This window comes from Pinus tabuliformis, chromosome 8, assembly GCF_031772625.1.
Source record: "Pinus tabuliformis cultivar Carrire ecotype Pingquan chromosome 8, CPIR1, whole genome shotgun sequence".
NCBI classification, from domain to species: Eukaryota; Viridiplantae; Streptophyta; class Pinopsida; order Pinales; family Pinaceae; genus Pinus; species Pinus tabuliformis.
The window spans coordinates 29639880-29664264 of record NC_142294.1 but is presented as its reverse complement, the minus strand read 5'-3'; the positions used below and the strand labels follow the sequence as shown (position 1 = coordinate 29664264).

Genomic DNA, 24385 nt, shown 5'->3' with positions numbered 1-24385 from the left:
CTCTCCTATCCACTGTCTGAACACCGGGATTCTGGAAGCTAGATCTTCACTTAGAAGAAACCTGTCTAATCTTTTTGCGACTCGAGCTTCACCTGTTCTACGATTTCTCCATGTAGGTTTTAGTTTTAGCAGGTTTGCATCAATCAGATTATGCGTAGCAAGGGCATTTAGAAAGAAGTCCGATAAGGGGTCTTCTCTGGCTGAGGGACCCCAAGCTTCGGCATTCCCAATGGAGAAATTTAGATCTCCTCCTACCACCAGATTTTGATTTCTCATCATTGATTTAGCCAGGAGGTTGTTCCAAAACGAGACCCTCTCCTGGCATGGCCCGTATATATTTAAGATAGACAAGGGGACATCAAATTCAGGGGTCAAAGCTTCCATCCCCAAACCATGATTCATCCCCCACGAATTTATGAGTTTCATTCTTCCTTCCCTGAAACCTATAGCCAAGCCTCCCGAGTGACCATTTGAGTCCAATGCTTGGAACTGCCACCCCGGGAAGATGGAACATAAAGATGACACCACTTCTGAACTCATGCCTAAAGTCTCCTGCAGCATGAGTACATCAGGGTTATAACGCTGTACCAACTCCTTCAAAGCCAGTTTTTTGGGTTTACTGGCTAAACCCCTACAGTTCCATGAAAGGCAGATCATTTTGACACATCCCCACAGGGTTTCGCCGCTCTAAGCACCCCAGGAATTGACAGTTGTTTACCATCCTCCATGTCAAATTTTTCTTTCACCTGAGCCTTAGACAGAAAAGACTTCCGCCCCCTTGACTTCTTCCTAGAGGTCTGAGGTACATCCATGCCTATGCCTCCGATTGGGACTCCGGAAGCTGGTCTTTTGTCAAGGGAGCGCAGGTTATAATGACATTCAGGTTTGGAAGCAGAGATTTTAATATCACCGATATCATTTGTAGCCTCTTCACAGTTCAGATTGATCTTGGGGATAGATGCAATGATGTTTTCAACCCGCGATTGTTCTATAGATGCATGACTATGCAAATTTGAATTTAAGCATGCTTCTTTTACTTCATTTGGAGGATGCATAGAAGGAAAACAAAAGTCCAGATGCGTACCCATCGAACCTTCAGGGGTGCCTTCAGGAACTTCTCTTGTAACTTTCGGATCACCTTTGCTTGAACCAATAGGAGATCCTTCTCCAAATCCCGGGCGCATGGTCTATTGTGCCTGCATCAGAGCCTTCTTTTTCTCAATCCTATCCACCTCCATGGCATCATCCACTTGAACCGCCTCATATCTGGGGATTATCTCTTCTCCTGTTGATCTCACCTCTGCTTCATCTTTTTTTTGTTTTCTTCTGCGGTGAAAACCCAAAGGACAGTCCCTTGCCAGATGTCCATACTCATGGCATCTATGACACCTGAAAGGCAGGTGTTCGTAGTCCAATGGCTGATCGAAAACGAGGTCTTTATAGTGAATTTTTATATTTTCTGCTAGTCCTTCTCCAGGGTTAAGATTTACCAGTATCCGGGCCATGGCTTTGTTCCTTGTTTCGATGAAGGACATATCCGCTTCCAGATAGGTGCCAAGCATGTTACCAATAGACCTGAAAACTGACTCTACCCATAGAAAAGGAGGTAACCCAGGAGCGCGTACCCAAACCGGGAATGAGTCTACCTTCTCTCGCTGTGCATCGAACAATGGTGTCCATCGCCTGAAGAGAACGAGCCGATTCCCAAAAGCCCAATTTTTCGCCAACACCCATTCCGCCATATCCTTCTTATCGAACTGAATCATGAACCATCCTTTTGCTAGAACCGAAACTTTGAAGGAATTTCCTGGGGCCACCTGCCATTGCTGATCTACCCAATTCTGGATGAATTGGGCCGAAAAATTCTTCCCTCTAGCTCGTCCGACCAATGTGCTCTCCACCACTTCCATAGCTTCCTCTATTTGGATGTCCACTCCCAAAACAAGATTTGCTTCTGTCTTTTTCTTGATTAGTTTCTGTTTCTTCCTCTTTTCTCCAACCTACCTATCGCCAGAAGCCTCTTCCCTTCCTTGAGCATCAGCCACCCCATCTGCCGCTTCTGTTTGCTGCGAGAAATCCTTCTTGCCTGCTAGCACAGATCCTGAGGGGATCTCAGCCTCAATAGCTCCCACTACACTCCTGAACCCTGCTCCTTCGTCCACTCCTTCTTCTACGCCCTCCTCTTCTAGTTGTTTTTCTACTTTGCTTCTCGATCCATCCTTCCTACAACCCTCCTCCGCTTTACTTCCCACTTTCTCTGTCTCTGGTATCGCTCTAGGGTTTACCCTAGCCCTTGCTATAGATGATCTAGTTATAGCCGGCGATCTACCTTCTTTTTCTGGCCCTAGGTCAGATTTGAGCCCTTCAATCGAGCTATGCCAGTACCAATTTTTAGGGCCCTGGCCGAAGACCACATCTTCCAGACCTCCAGTATAAGAATGAGCATGAGAGAGGGCTCTTGAGTTACTTACTTGTGGTAAGCTGAAACCTTCGGCCTGAGGGAGACCCTCCTTCTGTGCTCTCGATTCCTGGTGGTTGAATTGGGTAGGGACCTCCTGGTTTTCCTGCACTACCAGCCCCAACCTTCCTTCCAGAGATTCGAACGAGGTTCTATTGTTCCATGACTCGGCCAGGCTTGGGCTCACCTTCAAAGTCCCGTGAAGACCACTTGATCCGAAGAACTGTTCGATGTTTTGTGCCGTTAGGTCCTTTCCCCACACCGACAGTATATCTTCTGGTTCAGGGTCAAGCTCGACGGCCTCACTAGGGTTTACCATGATTAATTCACCTGCTTAAACGCTAAAACCGCCAAAACAATCCGTTTCGGTTTCCAGTGACAGGGTAATACCTCGGATTAGGCGGAGAGCATGACAACTATGTTGACTAGGTGACAGAGACTCAAGTGGTTTTCTGATGCCAGGATTGTGAAGTCTCCCACTGCTTCCAAAATTCAAATGCTAACCATCCACGAATCAACCCAGACCTTCAGATTTCTACTAGATGTCTTTTTCTGAAGCCTTGGTTCGACAACAGCGCCTTCCTCTAGCCTCTACTGCATACGACCACAATCCTTATTGCTCTTTACCTTGCCAACAAGCCCTAGGCCCTCGACCCATTTGGTCGCAGCCCTCACACCATGCCCTAGGACCTCTATAACACCCTTTGCTTTTTCCATTACCTCACGATTTCTATGTGAAACATCTAATTCATTAGATTGGGAGCACTAATCTTTTCCATTCTATTAGGCCATTCGATGATTAGATTTGCATCTCCAAGAATGTTCATCTACTTTAGATTCAATCTTCTCGCCATTGAAATATTACACTTATATTATAACTCTATAAATATATGTACATATATAGTTTAGCTATGTATTCCATAAATAAAGAATTAACATATCAAAATTGTCAAGATAATTATAAATAAATAGATAAATAAAATATTATTGAAAAAAAGCTAGTGTTTTACTATGTAAATCAACAACAAGAATGTGAACATCCTCTAAAAGCTAACTTAACCTCTAATTGTTTTTTCAAGTCAGTAGGTTTTAGCATTTAAGATTTAATTGTTTCTTTTTTAATTTTTTTATTACTAACTTCTCTGAATTTCATGTTATTTCCTAACAAACTTTAAATGAAATTCATTAGAATTTTAAATGAGTTTAGTGAATTACTTGTCTTCATGTTTGATTTTTTCATGTTGAGCTTGGGATTTTGAACCTCATTGAATAAATTTTCCCACTAATAAAATTTGACAAACTTCTAATTTAAACTTCTAATGAATCCCATCTTCCACGCAGGCTTGCCCTATCATCACCCCACCATGTCAACCCTTCACATGGCATGGTCCACATCATGTTGATGTCATCATGACACCATCCAATTTTTCTGCCTAATCCAAGTCCGTGAGTTGTGAGGGAATTTCTCAATTGGCCATTCATTTGTCATTTTCTACAGCTCAACTTCCATCTCACCATGCACACGTATCGAGCCTATTTACTCATTTCCAAGCTATTTGAGGCCAAATGCATGACTCCAAACCACCAATTCACACATTTTTCATGAATGTGTCATGTCCAAGCCTTACTTGTCCTGAATTTGCCAAAATTCGAGCTCTAAATTTAATCCCTTTAATTTTTTGGTGAAATATGCATGCTTCACTTGGAAAAACTTCTATTTTGGCAAATAAAGCCTCTCATTTGTCAAATCAACCTCCTAAGCACATGCATAAGTCCAAATTACCTCAATTTTTGTTGAATTATAGCTCAATTTGCCCAAGAAAACATTAATTTGACCATCTCGTGCATTCTAGTCAACTTCATAATTTAAATTTGAAAGATTCTCCCCTGATTATGTTGGCGAATCCCATTTTGACATGTGGCACATCCTTATTTGATGAATTAATCCCATAGGAATATTCATTTTGTCTTTTCCCACCTCATCAGTGAGATAGTCATTCTCAACAAGTTTCCCTATTCCAATCGCCTCCTCATCATCAAAGGATTCTACTCACGTTTGAATGAAAGAAAAGAACAAAGTACCATTTTTTTATGATGGAGATACAGATGTTAGAGATCCAATAATCAACACCTATGATATGAAGAAAGCTATTCAAATAGTACAAAGCACTAGTGAAGTAATAGGAGACAATAATAATCTATATGCATCAAATTTGGTCTTTGTCATCATCCCGTAACTATTCCACTTTCCCGAAATGGTGACTTATTGTGTAAGGAGGTACTTTCCAAAAAATAGGTTTATTATCTCATCCTAATAAGGAAAAGAAATAATAAAGACAACTCCAAATTCTATTGCATACATGTTGTCCTTTCCCAACAAGACAAGATTGCAAAGGATAAATAAAGAAGAAATTGAAGAAAAATGGAACAACCTTGCATGTGAGGTCCAACAATAAATCGTTGCTAGTTATGTCAAAGAAGGAGTGGATCCTGCTTCCAACCAACAACCTTACCATATAAAGTGATTTGTCAAGGAGGCCTCCTAGGCATACAACCCAAGATAAAGGAAAATAGGTGATTGATGTAGAGGAGGTAAGAGAACTAAGTGTGCAACTAAGGAAGCCTATGACAAGGTCGGTAGCTAAATGGAAAGAACAGATGAAAGAAAACTTTCAAACAATAAAGAAGCCACAGTTTGATGAATGGAAAGAGTATCAGAGGTTGTTTGAGGAGATTGAGGTCTGCCAAAGACAAGTTGATTAGATAACATAGAATAATTAAACCTGCAAAAGGGCCATCAATGATACCATATTGGAACTTGATGTTTAGGTTGCAGAATCTTTGGATGCAATTGAAAAAACAAAAGTATTCATGAAATGGACTCTTCCCCTATGGAGAAGATTGAGGCTAATGAAAAAAAATTGGCGAGGGATGGGAAGGAACTCAAGAATATCAAACAGTCATGTATCCATCTACCAACTATATTACAACCAGCTAGAGAAGTCAAAAAAATCTCCAATCCATCTAAGGAAGTCAAAACAACCTCTAGTAAAGACACAAAACCATCATCGAGGAAGGCCAAACCATCATCTAGCAGGAAGAGGAGGAGGAGGTAACAAGGTTCCTTGACTGGAATTACTCATTTTTGAGAATATACTCTATTACATTTTGCTGAAGGTCAACATCTCTGTAGCTGAGGGCTCGTTTTGCAATCATAGGAGGTCATATTTTTTTTTTCAAAACTGTGAAACCTTTTAAAATTTTGATGCATGCTGGGAGTTATAAGGTGTTTGTGATGAATTGTTGTACATTACAATGTTTTTGGAGTAGGAAATGACAAGTACACTTAGAATTTGAAGTTTATTGTGCAAGTGGGGACTAGCCTTTCTAGGGTTTCACTCATGGAAAGCAGCATCCAGTGGGTCCTACACCAGCACGACATCATCTCCAATGTACCCATCAACTTGGTTTCATTGAGTACATCTTATAACCATGTTGAGCTCGAAGTCTACTACACATTGCTTCGCAATTCATCACTCAGGAATGTTTTGTGTTTTGATTATTTTTGGACCTTATAGAATGATGTTAGGGATAAATATAGGCATAGGGATGTGGATAAGTCTGATTTTTGAAACTTGATGTTGCTAAAGTTTATCATGCTTTAAGTTAATGTTGTTTCCATGATTTAGTTTATCTTGATCTCTTAGTCGATAACATATACATTATGTCTCATCCTTTAGCTTTCATGTAACTAAATGTATTTAAGAAGAATCACACATGAAAAAATGGTTCGGTTGGTTTTTGTGTGAAGCAAAGAACTTGTGTTTTGTATTTTTTCAAATATTTTCAGTGAAAAGGGGAAGGTCAAAGTGACTTCTTGCAGGAATTCTTGTGTGAGTCATTATGGTGATGTGTTTCTATGTGATGTAAGTTTCTTGATGGAATTATTATGCCATGATATATATATATATATATATATATATTGGCTTGTTGGGGCCTGACCTAGGTTCAGAATTAATTTTTCAAACAAATCCCATTACTACTGGCCCTTTCGGCAATAGTCCGCAGAGTGCGAACTGAGGTCTCACCCAAAGTAGTATGGGAGGATGCTAGAACCAGGTTTCTGCACCCTGGAGATGTTTGATGAGTTCGACTAATCTATGGTTTGTCCCTGCATGCAGGTTATTCCATGCACTTTCCCATACCTCGCGGCCTGATATACTACCTTTGCGCAGCCCTACCCAGGGGCTATGCGCTGCGCTCTACGTTATTACCCAAAACCTTGCTTATATTCTAATATTAGTTAATTATCTTTGCCTACTTGAGTGCTTTAAGTTATACTTAACAACATAGAACCTTCATACAGGTGCGCGCAGTAAATAAACAGTATATTTGCAAATTATATCAATCATGTATTAACCCAAGAACAGATACATAGAATTATAGCAAAACTTCTCTTTATTGATTCTTTCCATGGTTAAAGACTTGAATTTTCCTACGAACTAAGTTACAGGGGTCCACGCACTCAGCTGCAGGGGTTTGCACACTCAACTGCGGACTACTAGGACTTTGCGCACACAGTTGTAGAGCCTTCTCCTACTCTATGACCCACAGACACACTCTACACTTTGACTCAACCACTTAGACTTCTCATGCTCATCTATCTCTCTCCCTTTCTCCTTTTTACATTTAGACCCTCGCTCTATTTATACAATCCCATGGTCTGTGGACCATGGGTAGGTCTATCCAGCCGACATTACATTACAAAACTAGGGCGGACAACCCTGTGACTCTATCATACTTTCTCACCCCGCGCCCACAATTCGCGGAGCTTTTACAACAAGATTTGGTCAAAACTTGGGCTTTAAGCCCCAAAAAATGCCTTGGGGGGATTCCATGCCCAATAAGCCCCTAACACAAACATCATGACTCACCCTCGAGTCACTCTATCGACGCAATTATCTTTGCACGAAGTCCCTCCAAATGTTCTCGAACTGTGCGGAGGTCAGCAACCCACTAAATTGCGGTTTGTTGGATCTGTTGCCTACATTGTTCCAAGACCTTTGTGTCATGAGTGCTTCTCTGCATCTGTACATGCATCCTCTACATGTGTGCGAGCTTTCCCTCGATTTCTTCCATGATGGTGAAGGCCTTGTTGATCCAAGGCTAAACGTGCGCCTTTAGGACTTCTTCCTTATGTCGTGCCATGTCCACCTGCTCCTTCAACACTTTAGCCTCCTGCATTCATACAAGCCTCTGAGTGAGGACCACCATTTGTATAGTTCCTCAGACACTGTCATACTACTATTGGAGTTCTCGTGCCTCTGTCTTTAAGTGTTGGATGTTGGCGTCCTCCTGCAAGTTTGAGAGGACCTAAAGTGATTCTCCCAACATAGTGGTGCAGTATCACACTGCACCTCCAATCTTGTCCAGTCCTGCTGTGATGGCACTAGCGCACTATTCTCTAACTTCCAGAGGGGTGGACACCTGCACCTTCAACTGCATCTCAATGATCTAAAGGTTTAGCTCTAGCTGAACCTTTGCCATTTCTTCCCTTGCTTCGTGGACCCCTGCTGCTAACTTGTGGATCCGTGCTTCTACTGGTATGTTTGCTAGGATGGCCAGCTTCGGGATTCTTTGGCAAGTGTCGTCTATGACCTATACCAGCTATTGACTCTGCGACACCACTTCATCATGCTACAAGCTCAGTTGTTCCATATTGATTTTCTGCTCACTGAGGGCTTACCGTGCATGGATCTCCCTAGCGCGCAGCTCTGCAGTTATCCCATCTTGTAAAGCATATAAGGTATCTCACGGAAGTGCAACCATATTGAGACTAAGACCTTTCAATGCACTAACCATAGGCCTATCGGCCTCAATTGATGTCACTAGTGCTCCTTCCGATAGCACTATGGTATTCATCATCCGCGTGTGCAACATCTACTCTGCTGCTGTTGAGCTGACTACGAGGCTAGCCGAAAGGGTACCAACCTAAGGAGGGCATGCCTGTAATAACTGCAACTGTGCTCTGAGGGCCCCCAACACAATCTGGTTCTCCTGCATGAAATCTTGGACAACCTCATTGGTGACATCGCGCACTGTCTCGCCGATGTCGTGCATGTCACCCTCGGTTATGGTAATCGGGTCAATAGACAATTTCGATGCCTTGACCTTCTTACACGACCCTACCCGCTCTGTTTGGTGCTGCCACTTTAGCTATATCGACGCGGTTCATGGGATCACACCTCCATCTTCTGTCTTTGCTTCCTCTGCTTCCTGCCCTTGTGAAGGCATCTTTTGGCCCTCGCCCACCTTCGTGGTTACCTCCTGTGTTGCTGCTGCTACTGTGACCTTTTTCCTGCTCAGATGCTTTCTGTGCCGCGTCCCGCACCGCCTGCACTTCTGTTGTCACTGCTTCCTTCCTTTTCTTTTCGGCCAACTGTGTGATGCACAGCTTGGCCTCGTCTTTCTGTCTTTACGCTGCCAACTTCTCAATCTCTACGATGTCTGGGGCATGCCACTCCGGTGGCCATACCTCCAGTATATTAAAAATGATGTCGTCTGTGGCTACGAAAGGTAGCTTTGTCCACTATTTAGTCGGGTCCTTGCACACTCTTATATAAATGTTATGCATGTCCACTTTGAACTCTGCAAAACTCTGCAGACTATTGTAAACGAGGGGTGACAACCACGGCTTACAGTTGATCCCCATTCTAAGGTTCATCTCCATGAACACCCAGAAGATTTACTATCGCGAATCCTCTTAGCATCCTTTTTTTCCCAGAGCGAAGTGTACTTCGTGGCCTCCGGTAAATCCCTGTCAATTATGGGGAGTTGACTATCCTTTGGCAATTCCCCAGCCACAAGCATTATGGACAGCAGAAGCCATGCATAGTGGAATGTTTTTCCTTGTTCCTGAGATTCACGAAAATTTTCTAAAAAATCCTTGCAGAGGAACTCGGATCAGTTAAATTGGGCCCCCTCCACGCACTTCTTAGTCAGCGCTACCACCAGCATAGGTACTTTGTCTGTGCGGCACTTGTGCTTGACCTATCCTATCAAGATTTAGGTCACCACGCGTACTGCTTTCTCCTTGATGCTGGAGATGGCGTAGCCCCTCTTCTTCTTTTCCAGCTTGTACTTTTTCTTTATGGCCTCCACGATGGCCAAGTCAATGCCTTTCCCTTCTGATATTTCCACGGGGTCTTCTCGTTTACATGGAAGCCGAGAGACACAGTGAATCAAGTCTGTCATGATGGTGATGGGCTCCTCTAGCCACAAACACCCATCATGCACCAGGTAGAGCAGCTGCCTGATGACGAAAATGGTTATTGGGGCGCGGTGGAAGTGCGGCACCCAGAGCAGGTTCAGTAGCCTAGCCTTTTCCACTTTGCGCAACCACTTTCGCAGCTCTAATTATGTCACCCCCTCTGTGCTGTTCTACTTGGGCTTCACGAGGTTCCTTGTCTCAAGGTGAGGGAACTTATCATGGTCAGCGAGGTCCCAATCTTCAAATTTTAGCCTTGACACCCGCCCCAGGTGCATACCGTAAAAAATAATGTTGTCTGGGAGGAGTAGGGTCTGGAGCGAGCTCTTGGTCTTGTCTAGGTCCTTGGGCACTTTCGCCTTCCCTTTCGTGGGGGGACATAGGCAGGAAATTTTATCCGAGATGCGTAGGCTAAGTGTCCTCCTCCATGCCTTCATCCTCATCGTCTATGATGATAAGATCCTCCAGATATTCTTCTTCTTCATCCGTCTCTATGGTGTTGGCTTTCCCCTTCGCCTCCATTGACATCCTGGTGTGCAACGGGTTCTGCAAGGACACATGTATGTGAACCATTGCTTATTTTTCCTTCTTAGGTCTTGCCGTGCGCGATGATTTCAGGATTTCTGCCACAATCTCGGCTCCTTCTGGAGCATCTCCCATAGCCAGGGCCTGCACGGCCTCTCCAATGGTCATTTCGGTTATCTCCATAACGTCCTTGGCTGTGACCATTGTGTTTGTCCAGAAAGCTAGCCCTCGCGAACTCAGGGGCTCAATCAACGCTCGGATCACAACAATCAAGGCTCTGCTCAATCGCTCAATTCGCAAATGACCAAGTGTTGTTTGCTAGGTAGACCTTTTTATTTTATAGCTCTTTTTGAATTTGAATTCGATCATTCCCCCCAAATCTGGTTCATTAATGCTTCCTTGGTGGTAGATTTTTCCAAATCTTACCCATAAATCACATCTTAAATTCCTGTCGCCTGCTCCATTTAGCCTCAAGTCGAGCATCCCATCATGAATCGTGACTTCAACGGTCACTTTCTTGCCAACCCACACAGCAGTGTAGCCCTCCATGCATAGTCATGGACCTTGTGACTCTTTGTTTCTACATGCAGCTCCAACCTCGCGCAGCTTCTATATAGAATAGTTTATAGTCCCGCACTTCCTTTCAACTACTTGGAGCGCTAAGACTATCCTTCCTTCAGCTAGTCAGGTGGGCATGCCACCCATGAAAAATTTCATCCTATCATCCATCATGTTGCCTGGAGAATACCCACCTTTTATTGTTACGATCACCCTTACGCACTTTTCCATCTTCAACGCGCTACTTTGGTTACTACGCTTAGCAATGTGTGGTCCAAGCCAAGGCATCAAACTGATCAACTCACAACAATAGGCCTTAAAACTGTCATCACGATCATATCCATCTGGCCATTCCACCCTAGTATTTTTGCCGAGAAAATCTTCCTTTATCTCATCCTCCATCTTTCTGACTTCCGCGTCCACTAGAGTGCTTTTCTTCCTTAACTGTAGCCTTTCTTCTTCAAGTTCTTGGATTCTAAGATTTCCCTGTTGGATTTTTGCTTCCAAGGTTTTGCAAACTGTCGTATCTATCAGGGCTGTCGAACGTGGTCTAAATTCCCCAACTACTATAGGGCTTACTGTGGTTGCTTCATACTCCAGCCTTGGCAGTGCCTGCGCGGTCAGGTTTTTACATGCGGTTCTATAAGCCTATAGAATCGATGGTAGGTGCAAGTCCTAGGTAGTCCACTTCAACTTGTGGACCTTATTCAGCGTTTCACGTACTTTGTCAAAACCTTCTACGTGATTATGTTTTTACGCACTTGGCCTTACCATACTTCCTGGTCCCAAACAGAGGGGTCATTCATGCCATTGTCTTGCCTGCACCTGCTTACTGCTCATGTCTCCTACCGTGAGTACTGTGTGCATTCCTACAAGCTTCGCACCATATGCTTGTATCCACCTGGAAAGGTGAGTGCGCGGGCCGGTTCGTGTGTCATACTTATCTTTCAGTTGCATCTAAGGCTTCCCAAACCACATGAGCATCATCCTTCTGCATTTACGCCAGTCCTCAAAACTTCTTTGGTGCATACCCCACCATCTTGTGGGCGTAGCTCTTAGTACCCATTTCAGAGCATCGAAACATTGTTCCGGCACTTCTTTCTCAAATTTGTTCAGGAAATCATCCACCTTGTCCAACCCGTCATACGTAGGCAGATCTCTTACCTCTATTGCTACATAGCACAGCGACCTTGTCATCATGTTATAGTCGAGCGTGGCTACCTCATGTAACCGGTTCTGCCATCATTCTATCTCTTCATCAGAATCTGATGTACAGAAGCTTTCGCGCTCCCACGAGATTCGACCATCCATGGTCAGATTTACTAGTCTTGCTCGCGCATAGTTATCTTGTAGATACAGTCTAGATCATCATCATTTTCGTAGTCGCAAACTAGCTCTATGTAGCACGATCCTTCCATAGGGTCTAAAGGTACCACTACGCACAATGAGCTTTTCTCAAAAATCATCTTGTGCTTCTTTAGATTTATCACTCCATTCATGTCAGTGTCCCAATCTATTCCCAGTAGCATGGGATAGGGATTGTTGTCATCAACAATCTCTATCACTTCGAATATGCTAGCGTGCTCACTCCTTCATTATCTACTGTGATTCCCTGCAATCTCCCCATAGGTAGGATCTTTTGCTAGTTCGCCATTCATAGTTGGATAGGAGACCATTGCAACATAAGCCTGCCCACACGTTCCCATATCTTCTTTGGAAGGACGTTCGCATTTGACCCTAGGTCCAAAATCACTTGGTCCATCTCATATTCCCTGATATGTGCGGTCAATCTCATCTCCCTTCCTGTTTGCATCATGTGCTTCCCAAGCTTCCAGACTACGTGCGTTTCTCTTGGTGTGGCCCTAGAACATCTAGTTATGAGTTCTTGCAGCCCCTTCATAGCCTTGCTGTCGTGCAACTGCTTCATGCATGTCTCTAAGAATGTAGTGAGAATTGATGGGTCCATTTCTAGCTCTAGTCTGTCTTTACTTCCTGAAGTGGAGGCATCCACGAAGTTCCTCTTAGCTTCCATGAAGGTCTCCTTAGCGCGCTCAAAATCAAATTCTGGTTCCTTTGTTGGGGCTTTGTGAACCCAGGTACTTTCTTCAAGTTGCTTTCCTTTGTCATCCCCTATCATAATACCACTTCGGAGCATGATATTTACATTGGGGTCTTCCTCACGCGGCTCAGACCTCATCATTTGCAGGTTCTGAGTCAGGGGAGGCTGGAGTGCTCCTTTATCACACAACCTCTCTATTAGTGTGGGACAGTCCTCTGTATCATGATCAAACTGTGTACAATATAAGCATGATGGTCTCATTGGAGTTGTACAATCGCAGGCATAATGCCCCGACCATCCGTAATTGTAACATATTAGTTGTCTGCGACCTCTTCCTGGTCCCATTCCACTCCGCCTCGTCCGCGCCCATGAAATCAAATATGCACCATTCCTGCATTTTGATCAAGGGGTCATGTTTCGGCCTGAACTCTGTAGGTAGGATTCTGATTCATCATCAGTTCATAACTTCTACAGGTGTGCTCATCATGCATCACACTTGGTCCTACTTGTGCCTCTGGTCTCAATGGCATTGGTCCTCCTCCCACGAGGTAATTCATGAACACCAGGCAATGGTCCTTGTCGTGTCCCTGGCCCTTGCACTTTATGCACCATACCTCATTACACACTTTTGGATGAGCCGTCTTGTCCTGTTTCAAACTCTGCATCTCCAAGCACAAGTTTTTCAACTGCGCGTGAATTTGCTGGATTCCCAGGTTAGGATCTTGTATCGGTGTCTCGTGAAATCTCATCATGACCTCCAAAGCCTCAGCCTGAGTGGTTAGCCTTTGTTGCTACAGTGAGTTCCGCAGATGCAGTGTTAACAAGGTTACAAACCATTCACGGTGTTGCCCATCTGTTAAGGTCATGTTCACTTCGTGAATTATGCACTTCAGTCTTTGATCCAACTCCCACAGGGTTTTTCTTGGTAGCATTGTGATTTCTTTGAATCCAATGATCGTCTATGCCTTTGATTTTGGCCTGCTAAATTCTTTGTTTAGTGGACTTTAAATATCCATTATCCCAGCGTTCAGATTGTCATTGGAATGCTTAATGTACCAGGTTAGTGCGTGGCCCTACAGAGCGCTGACCAACGTTGCCTTCTTTATATTGTTGTCTGTGACACCCTGTGCTTCCCATACAGCTTTTACCATGAACCAAAATTGGTCTAGATCTTCATTCCCTACTCCCTCGAACACTGGCAGCTTTATCGCACTGGCCATACTACTTCGTGGTGGTGGCGGAGGTGGTATGGGTGAAGTTGGGGGTGAAGATGGTGAAACTGGTGGTGGTGTGGGTGGGGGTGGTATGTGCGGAATTCTTTGCTTTATTAGATCGATTTAAATTCTTGGTGAAACCTTCATGAGCTCCTCTTCACCTCCTCACAGAGGTGAAATCAAGGGGCTAGTTTCTAGTTTTGTGCCACCTTCATTTCTGTAGATCCTCCCACTTCGCATGGCCCCAAACATCAATTTATTCACATAACCCGCTTTTCACACAGTAGAATTTTAATCCAAGTGTTCAAATATTTAACATACTTACCTTGCGGTCCCTTGAGGAAGCGTTATTCTGCCTCGCTATAGCTGACCAAAGTATCTACCGCAAATTCGGTGATGAACCCTCCTATGATTCGATTAAGCCAGTGATAAACAACGCGCACGATCTTATCTTCTGATGCTTCCAGTATGCACACCAATTCTGGGCTCCACACAATAGGTTTGTTGAGTTTACACCTTCCTTAGCTATCTGCTAGCTTTGTGATCCATTCATATAACTCAATAGGGAAGGATGCAATGAAAATTTCATGGATCTCCGTATACAAGTCGCAATCTAACCACTCTTCATTTTCTAGTTATGGATTCCAATTTTCTTGCGCCGCGAACTCGTGAATCTTTCTGTCCAACCACTCTTAAATTCCTTTCTTGGTTGGATTCCAGTGATATGACATCAAACATCTCTATGCAGATCCCAGTCCCGACAACGAAACCATTTGTTGGCTTGTTGGGGCCTGAACCAGGTTCGAAGTTAATTAGCCAAACAAATCCCGGTACTACTGGCCCTTTCGGCAACAATCTGCGGAGCGCGGATTGAGGTCTCACCCGAAGTAGTATGAGAGGGTGTTAGAACCAGGTTTCTGCACCCTAGAGATGTATGATGAGTTTTATTGGTTCGCGGTTTGTCCCTGCATGCAGGTTGCTCCGCACACTTTCTCATTCCTCGCGGCCTCATATACAACCTTTGCGCGACCCTACCTAGGGGTTGTGCACCGCGCTCTGTGTTATTACCCAAAACCTTTCTTATATTCCAATATTAGTTAATTATCTTTTCCAACTTGAGTGCTTTAAGTTATACTTAACAACATAGAACATTCATACAGGTGTGCACAATAAATAAACAGTATATTTGAAAATGATATCAATCATGTATTAACCCAAGAACATATACACAAAATTATAGAAAAACTTCTCTTTATTGATTCTTTCCACAGTTATAGACTTGACTGACCCTGCGCACTCAGCTACGGGGGTCCACGCACTCAGCTACGAACTGCTAGGCCTGTGCGCACATAGCTGCAGAGCCTTCTCCTACTCTACGACCCACATACACACTCTACACTTTGACTCAACCACCTAGACTTCTCATGCTCATCTATCTCTCTCCCTCTCTCCCTTTTACACTTAGAGCCTCGCTCTACTTATACAATCCCATGGTCCGCTGACCATGGGTAGGTCTATCCAGTTGACATTACATTACAAAACTAGGGTGAACAGCCTTGTGACTCTATCATACTTTTGCGCCCCGCGCCCGCAATTCACGGAGCTTTTACAACAAGATTTGGTCAAAAGTTGGGCTTTAAGCCCCAAAACATGCATTAGGGGGATTCCATGCCCAACAGTATATATATCTATATCTATATATATATATATATATATATATATATCTTCTTGTTTAAATAAACAAAGAATTATCTCAGAATTCTCTATTACAATGCTTTGTTTTAGTTTCCTAAACAATAAATGTTTTTCCTCTTAAATGACATGAAAAATTCATCCTTTAGTTATATGCTTCATGTGTCATTTTTCCACCATTCTTCTGCTCACTCTCCTACAATGAATCTGATCAAAAACATCAGAAGGACTACCTATCTCTCTCTTGATACAAGAACCTTTCATTAGTTTACCTATTCACTGAAAACATCAACTGAAAGTGACTCCATGTACAATGGACTTTCCTCACACCTACCATCAAAACATTAAAATAAATCTTATTCTTTCTTTTCTCAAAAATTAGCATAAGATTTGAAATACTGAGCTGATTAATTGACTCAAAAACTCTATAGATAGAGCCTTCTCTAAAGCTATAAGAGCTAGATTCTAGCTTGTAAGCGGTTTACATTTACCTTTGTAAACCTTTTCTCAACCTAGAGGTTCAATTATAAGGGGCCAACATAGTGGCGTTGTTGCCGGGGAACGTGAGTAAAATGTTTCCCTAGGAACACTTGTAATTTTGAGCATTATATCCTAGTCCTATGGGTGATAGGTTTCTAGGCATCAATAGGATGAAAAGTCACCTTGAAAATTTGTTGTGATCAGTTGCAGTGCAGTTTTCTGAGGAAGTATGGATATAAGGAGATATACTAGAAAAAATCCTAACCCAAGTCCTCCTGAAGTTGTAGATAGCCCTGAAACTTTACTTAGAAGAAAGAAAACACCTGAAGAAGGTTAAGGGAGTAATAGTCCCCTAGGGAGGTCCTACTCTCTGGCTGAAAGTTTGAGTATAGTTGAGGACATTAAATTCCACTTATCATTTGAAGCCCCTCTATCTAGAAATATGTATGAATCTTTAATTTCTAAAACTATTGTGGATGAATCAATATTGAGTCATTATATCCCACCTCCAAACACTAAATTTGGCACAAATATATTGCAACAATTTAAAAAACTTAAGGGTTTTGTCAATAAAGTGCACCAGATTGCTGAAAAGGAAGTCATTTTCCATCAAACAGTCCCTCATCCAACTGTTGCCTATACTTCATCTGTTCTACCTCCATATGTTGCATCTTCATTTGCAGTTTCTTCAAGTCCACCCCTCAGCCCAACTCCTATATCATTTGTTGTTTACCATCACCTACTATAAATAATACTCAACAAACTATTTTTCTGCCCCCTCTTTCATCCATACCAATTGTCACTACAGAAAGCTCATTAGCTACTCAAACATTAGCCATGGCATCTAGGTATGCCTCTTTGATTTTACCTGCTCAGTTACATGACTTGCTTGAGAATTATGGTAAAAAACTCCCTTAGTATGATGGCACTAGTGAAACTACTACCAAACATCATGTGGATAAAGTCAATGATTTTATGGATCTCAAAGAACTCAATGAAAAAGATGTCAAGATGAGGTGTTTTTGTGCAGAGTTTCTTTGAGGAGTTGAAAAAATGGTTTAGAAGTGCTAGAGCTAGAACATTTGCCACTTACCAAGAACTCGATGATGCTTTCATTGCAACATGGGGTGAGAGAAAGAACTCTTTGCAGATCCTTGTTTAATATCATAGTTTAAAAAGACAGCCTGGTGAGACAGTTTAAGATTTTTCAACAAGGTTCAACAAGGTATATAACTCCATTCCAACAGGTATAAAGCCCCCTCTTGGATTATCCTTACTCCACTACCCCGATGGTTTGGATCTACAGATGGCATACCAACTTAGAGAAAGGAACCCTACAACACTTGAGGACATGTAGAGCAATGCGGTTAGTGTGGAGGCAAACCTTATGGTGAAGAAATCTAAGATGAAGTCTGAAAGGAAGGTGACCATTAAAGAAGAACCTTTTACCTCATTTGATGCAAAATTGGATACCTTAGTCAAGACCATGGACAAAATGATGTAAAAGATAACACTGTTTGATAGAGTTGTTGCTAGAGAACCCCAAGGAGGTCACAGATTTAGAATCCAAACTTTAGGAGGCAAGCATAGGTTCAAATTAAGAAGAGGGAACAAAAGGGTCTAGAAAAAATATAACAACAAGTGAGATGCCCTTTCCAACAAAATTATGCACAAGACTAGGATGAAGAAGATGAAAAATCACCTGAAGACCAAAACCATTTTTTCGGCGATGGACAACAAATTGTTTGTTTGATTAAATAAGATCAAGAATAGTTTGAAAATATTGTGACAGAAGAAGAGGAAATTTTGTTTTCTCAGTATTTAGATGATATCATGATGGTTGAATTTGAAGAGTATAAAAAAGGCTACCAAAATTCCATCATGCAGGTCCAAAGGCAATACAATTTATGAAGAAAATATGTTGGGAATAGTTCTGCAAAGAAGGATGTGGCAACCAGTTATCAAAAGAAGGATGTACCAAGTAGCAATGTTCATAAAAGGGATGCAACTAAGGAAGGATGATTCTACTAAAGATAATGTGGACAAGAAAGCCCCATCTCCTAACGAGGCATATAAATTACAAAATAGTTTCAATTTTGAGACTGAACTCACCAAAATCAAGATTTCCATTCCTCTAGTTGAGCTTCTAAAGAATGATCAGTATAGAGTTCAGATTCTAAAATCACTGAAGATTGAGAAAACTTATGATATTGTTAATATAACTGATGATCGTCCTACTATTATATTTGGACCAAAGATTGATGACATGGGTCAAGATGGGGAAGTGCCTCCTTCCTATATGAGCTTGAATATACATGATCAGATTCTTCACAATGTTATGATGGACTCAAGGGCTTCCCATAATTACCCAAACTCGTGTTTACAACCTCTATTTTCCCATCAGACTGTGGATGATAGGCTGAGCTAAAATTTAGCTTAGTGCCAAGTTTCTTCCACAAGGTTCTCTAGAAATTTCCGGTGAATTTTGTATCCCTATCAGAGATTATAATTTTTGGCAAACCATGCAATCGAACAATCTCATCAAAAAACAAATTAGCCACATGGGTAACATCACTAGTTTTGAAACACGGAATAAAATGAGCCATCTTAGTAAATCTATCCACAACTACAAGGACTAAATCATTACCTCGTTGAGTTCTCGGTAAACCCAGAACAAAGTCCATACTCACCAAATCCCAAGGTCTGTTGGGAATGGGTAATGGCATGTATAGTCCAGTATTCTCACTTCTCCCTTTCGCAAGTTGACATACCATACACTTGCTCACGTACCTTTGTACATATGCCTTCATCTTAGGCCAAAAATAGAAGTGACGCAACTGCCAAAGTGTTTTCTCAACACCAAAGTGTCCATCCAGCCCGCCATTATGCTTTTCTTGGACCAAGTTTTCACACATTGAGAAATTGGGAATACATAGCTGATTGTTCTTGAACAATAGCTCATCTACAACATAAAATCTTTCCATGGACTGTTGTCCCTATTGACTGGATTTTTACACGCTACAAAAGATTCTTTAAAATCGGCATCAATGTCATATAAGTCCTTCAAATAATCAAAGCCTAAAATTTTTCTTTGACTTTCCTGCATGATTAAGCATCTCCTACTCAAGGCATCAACAACCTTATTTTCCTTCCCAATAATGTGCTTCAAAACAAAAGTGAAACTTTGAAGGAACTCCACCCAATTTGCATGTTTATGATTTAATTATATTTATGCATAATGTATTGTAAGGTAGAATTATCCGTGTATAGAACAAACTCATTAGGCATCAACTAATGCCTCCAATGCTTCAAAGCTTGAACCACTGCATAAAATCCTTTCTTGTATGAAGAGTATTTTTGTTTTGACTCATTTAACCTCTCACTAAAATATGCATCAAGCTTATCTTGTTGGCTCAGTATAGCTCCAATGGTTGTCCCACTAGCATCACATCTCACTTGAAAGGGTTGATTGAAGTCTGGAAACTTCAACGCCGGCTTCTCAGTGATCTTCTTCTTCAATAGTTGAATAGGAATTTCTGCTACTCCTATCCAATAAAATGGTTACCTATTATTCATTATGGTGTCAATGATAGGTGCACAAATGCGACTAAAATTCCTGATACATTTTCTAGAGAAGTTGGTTAAACCATGAAAACTTCTCACCTCAAAAATATTCTTAGGTGAGGGCCAATTTACAATTGCCTCTATCTTTTCTGGATCCATTTTCAAGCCATCTTTAGAAATTACAAAACCCAAGTATACAAGTTCACTCTTCATAAAAGAACACTTCTTCATGTTAATCAATAGATTTTCTTGCTGCAATCTCTCTAAAACATACTTCAAATATCTTAAGTGCTCTTCTTTAGTTTGACTGAAAATTAAAATGTCATCCAAGTAAACAATGACAAACTTACCAATGAACTCCTTCAAGACTTCATCCATCAGCTGCATAAAGGTACTGGGTACATTTGACAATCCCAATGGCATGAACATCCACTCGTACAAGCATTCATTGGTCTTGAAAGTTGTCTTCCACTCATCTCCTTCCCTGATCTAAATTTGATGATAACCGCTTTTCAAGTCAATCTTTGAGAAGTAAGTTGCTCCACCCAAGCAATCCATCATATCATCCATCCGTGGCAATGGAAACCTATAATGAGGTGATCTTGTTGATTGCTCTAGAGTCAATGGACATTCTCCATTCTCCACCCTTCTTTGGACTTAGTATTGTAGATACGGCACACGGACTCAAACTTTCTCTTGTTAATCCTTTGTCCAACAATTCTTGGACTTGTTTCCTCACTTCCTCATTCTCTTTGGGTGTCATCTGATATCAAGCCTTGTTCGGAAGACTTACTCCCGGTATCAAGTCTATGTGATGATTGTTGCTTCTTTTGGGTGGAAAATCACTTAGCGATTCATCAACTACAATATCATGAAACTCATGTAAAAATTCCTGAACTTCAATAGGTAAATCTATAATTTCAGTGTGCAAAAGTACTGCCTTTGGCTTGCAAATCATTGCATAGCTTACTTCTTCTTCTTCCATCTGTTGTAGAAATTCCTTTCCACTAAGTAGTAGTGCTTTTGGGTTGCTTGTTTCAGCTATACCTTCCTCTTTCAATGGTACAAGAGTGTGCTTGACGCCATCCTTTTCGAACTTAAAAAAATTTCTTTCTCCATCATGTGTCACCTTCCTATCAAACTTCCATGGGCGACCCAAAAGAATGTGACAAGCATCCATTGGCATTATGTCACAGAGCACCTTGCCTTTATACCTGCCTATTTGAAACTCAACTTCACTTTGTTCATGCACCAACAATTGGTGTCCTTTTTGCAACCACAATACCTTATAAGGTGTGGGGTGCTTAGTATTTTTCAATCCCAAATTTTCCACCATTTCTTGGGAAACTAGATTGTATGTACTTCCACTGTCAATCACCAATTGCAACCTTTTCCTTTCTTCCTTACACATTGTCTTGAATAATGATTTCCTTTGGACTCATTCAGCAGTTTCCTTTGTTGGTTTTAAAAGGACTTTGTGCATCATCAATGCCTCTCCAGTCTCTGGCACATTCTCTACCTCAGGTACTTGTGCCTCTACTGCTTCGGTTTGAGCTATGTATGCACCTTGTTGTCTTGTATTGTCATTCTTAGGACATTCAAAAGATTGGTGACCCAATTTTTTACATTTGTAACACTAGTAGGCAGTCTCTCTACCTCTTCCTCTACCTCTACCTCTCTGGTAAGGCCTTCCTCCTCCGCTACCACCTTCTTTCTCTGACTGCCTTTGCTGATTTGAGTTGCCTTCATCATTATTTTGTGCATGAAACTTTCCTCTTCCATTTTTCTATCCTTTCCCTCTAGAAAAACCATGTCCTCTACCAAAGCTTTGCTTCCTAGCTATCTTTTCTTAAGTATGCTTCCTCTATTGTCCTCGGAGAAAGTATGTTGATTTCATCTTGAATATCTAGCCTCAAAACATTGATATACCTTGTTGTCTTTTCCAATGTATCTTCTACATAGCCCACTCTCAAATTCACCTTGTAAAACTATTCGATGTATTCTATCATTGTCATTATTTTTTTGTTTAAGATTTTGCATCTATTTGTAAAGAGTTAGCTAGTAATCCTTTGGCAAGAACTTACTCTTCATATTTGCCACCATTCTATCCCAGATCTTGATCAATTGTTTGTCCTTCTTCCTTCTTTCAGTCTGTACATTGTCCCACCATAGTGCAGCATGGCCTTTCAACCTTGTCACATCAAACTTGACTCTCTTATCGTCATCAATTTCCTCGTACTCAAAATACTTGTCCATCTCACTGATCCAATCTAGTAGATTCTCATCTTTCAAACTGCCATCATAAATAGAGATTTCAAGCTTTGGCCTTGAACTTGAGCCCAATACTGCTCTCAACAAATTAATCTCAACAAATTCTTCAATAAGTGTTGCTCCTTCTTCTTCAAGTTCCTCTTCGGCCTCACTAACATCTCCACCTTTAGGATCCCGTTGTCTCCCTACTTCCATGGCTTCTAACCGAATTTGTAGTCTCCTTATCTCTTCCCAGAGTTTTTCATTTCCCGTGGGTCTGCCTCCTTGACCTCGTGCCCTTCTTGCATGCCTATTCATCTCTCTATACTGTAGATACCAACAACATTAAGGCTCTGATACCAAAAATTGTTGGCTGCTATCTCAACAAACCACAGTGTTGTTACAGGATGAACTACAAACCTTTTTCTCTCACAACAAACTACAGTGTTGTTACAAGCTCTTTCAGCAAACTAAAGTGTTGTTGCAGACTCTCATAGTAAACTACAGTGTTGTTACAGGCTCTCTCAGCAGACGACGGTTTTGTTACAGACTCTCACAGAAAACTATAGTGTTGTTACAGGCTCTCTTATAAGACTACAATGTTGTTACAGACTCTCACATCAAACTACAGTGTTGTTATCAGTGTTGTTACAGGCTCTCTCAGCAGACGACGGTTTTGTTACAGACTCTCACAGAAAACTATAGTGTTGTTACAGGCTCTCTTATAAGACTACAATGTTGTTACAGACTCTCACATCAAACTACAGTGTTGTTATAGGAGGAACAACATTGTTTCTTTTTCTCAGCGATGGAGTCTATAAAAACATAGTTTAAAGATCCATTCATAACTCCCAAAAGAAGGATTGTTTTGGGAAATTGTTCATGGGTTACCAAATAGTCCTTGCTCTACACAAAACCCAGATGCCAAAATTTCAAAATTCATCTTCCGTTGATTATAAATTGTCCTACAAAATTGGTGATGGTTTTCCTTTACAAATTTTCTTTCTTCTATTTGCTTCATACAGAGTGCTTTATATTCTCGAGTCTTAAATGTAAAATGACTCTTTTTAATACACAATCTTGGATGCAAAAGTACTGGATTAAAATATTAACTGAAATATGATTCTCCAGGTTCTCATTTAAATGTAAATAATAGAGAAAATATAGTGCAAGAATTCCTCATTCAATACATCAATTTAAAGATCAAATAAATTTCAATTTCCAGATATTAATATTACGGTTCATAAACCTCACAAACGTGTATGCAAATAACTGTCTCACACACACTTCCATATTCGATTTGTTGATACAAAAAACCATCGGTCTAAGAAATGTTGTTCAATTAACTTCAATCTCACACCAAAATTTCCAGCACCCAAAAATGTTCCTCCTCTCTCCTTCCAAACTAAAATCCACTGTCCAAGAAATGAGTTCATGGATGTGAACCAATTTCCCTTAGCCCTAACTACCTACTAACTATATAATCATTTCTTTTAACTAGATATTCCTAACTAATCTTAACTAAATATAAAAAAAAATCAAAAATAAACTTTAAAATGTTCTAGCCTTGACATGTGATCAATTCATCACATTGGTAGGCTCTTGGTCTAACTTTAATAACTTATCATTTTTATTTGCTCAGCCTAATGCACCTACATCACTTTGTGAAGCATAAATTAATACTCATACTTGATATCATATTGCTTTAACTATACATTTCAATTAGATGTATTTAAGACACTTTGTTGTAATTTTATTCTTTTACTTTTATTTTAAATTTTAATTTGTAATAACCCTAACTTTATGTATGAATTATGATATAGTATTTAAACTTTATTTAGTCACAAATGATATTTTATTTTTAATAAGTTTAATATTTTATGTACCTACCACCTTTCTTTCCCTAAACCTTATTTCATCTAAAATGCTATTTATTTTCTTAAATAAATATTTCTTAAATTAGAAATATTATAAGCTAGTACCCCCTATGGTGAAAGGAACACCATCCCTTGTCACCTAAACATATCCTCCTTTCTTTTCGGGTTGTTGTGAGGGTGGTTGTGAGACAATCTAAGAACCAAGAAAGAGACCAATGTCAAGTTAGGTTTTGGAGGATGTTGGTAGTAGTGTTGTTAACTTGCATACTAGAACACTATTTTTTTAATAATATTTTTCATTTCTATTTGTTCATTTTTATCTTCACAATTTTGATGTGCTAATTTTTTTTTTACCTTACACACTTAAAGTATATAAGTTTATATCTTTATAAAGAATTATAAAAGGAGCATAATACTCCAATAACATATAAAAATTAAATA

The 24385-nt window shown here is 40.9% G+C and overlaps 1 protein-coding gene across 1 annotated transcript; it reads right to left on the bottom strand.

Moving 5' to 3' along the window:
- Positions 1-1187: 1187 nt before the first annotated feature.
- On the bottom strand, positions 1188-1910 carry LOC149233984 (uncharacterized). The gene has a single exon (XM_089368111.1). The coding sequence runs from the start codon at positions 1908-1910 to the stop codon at positions 1188-1190; it is 723 nt and encodes a 240-aa protein (XP_089224237.1).
- Between the last annotated feature and the right edge of the window lie 22475 nt (positions 1911-24385).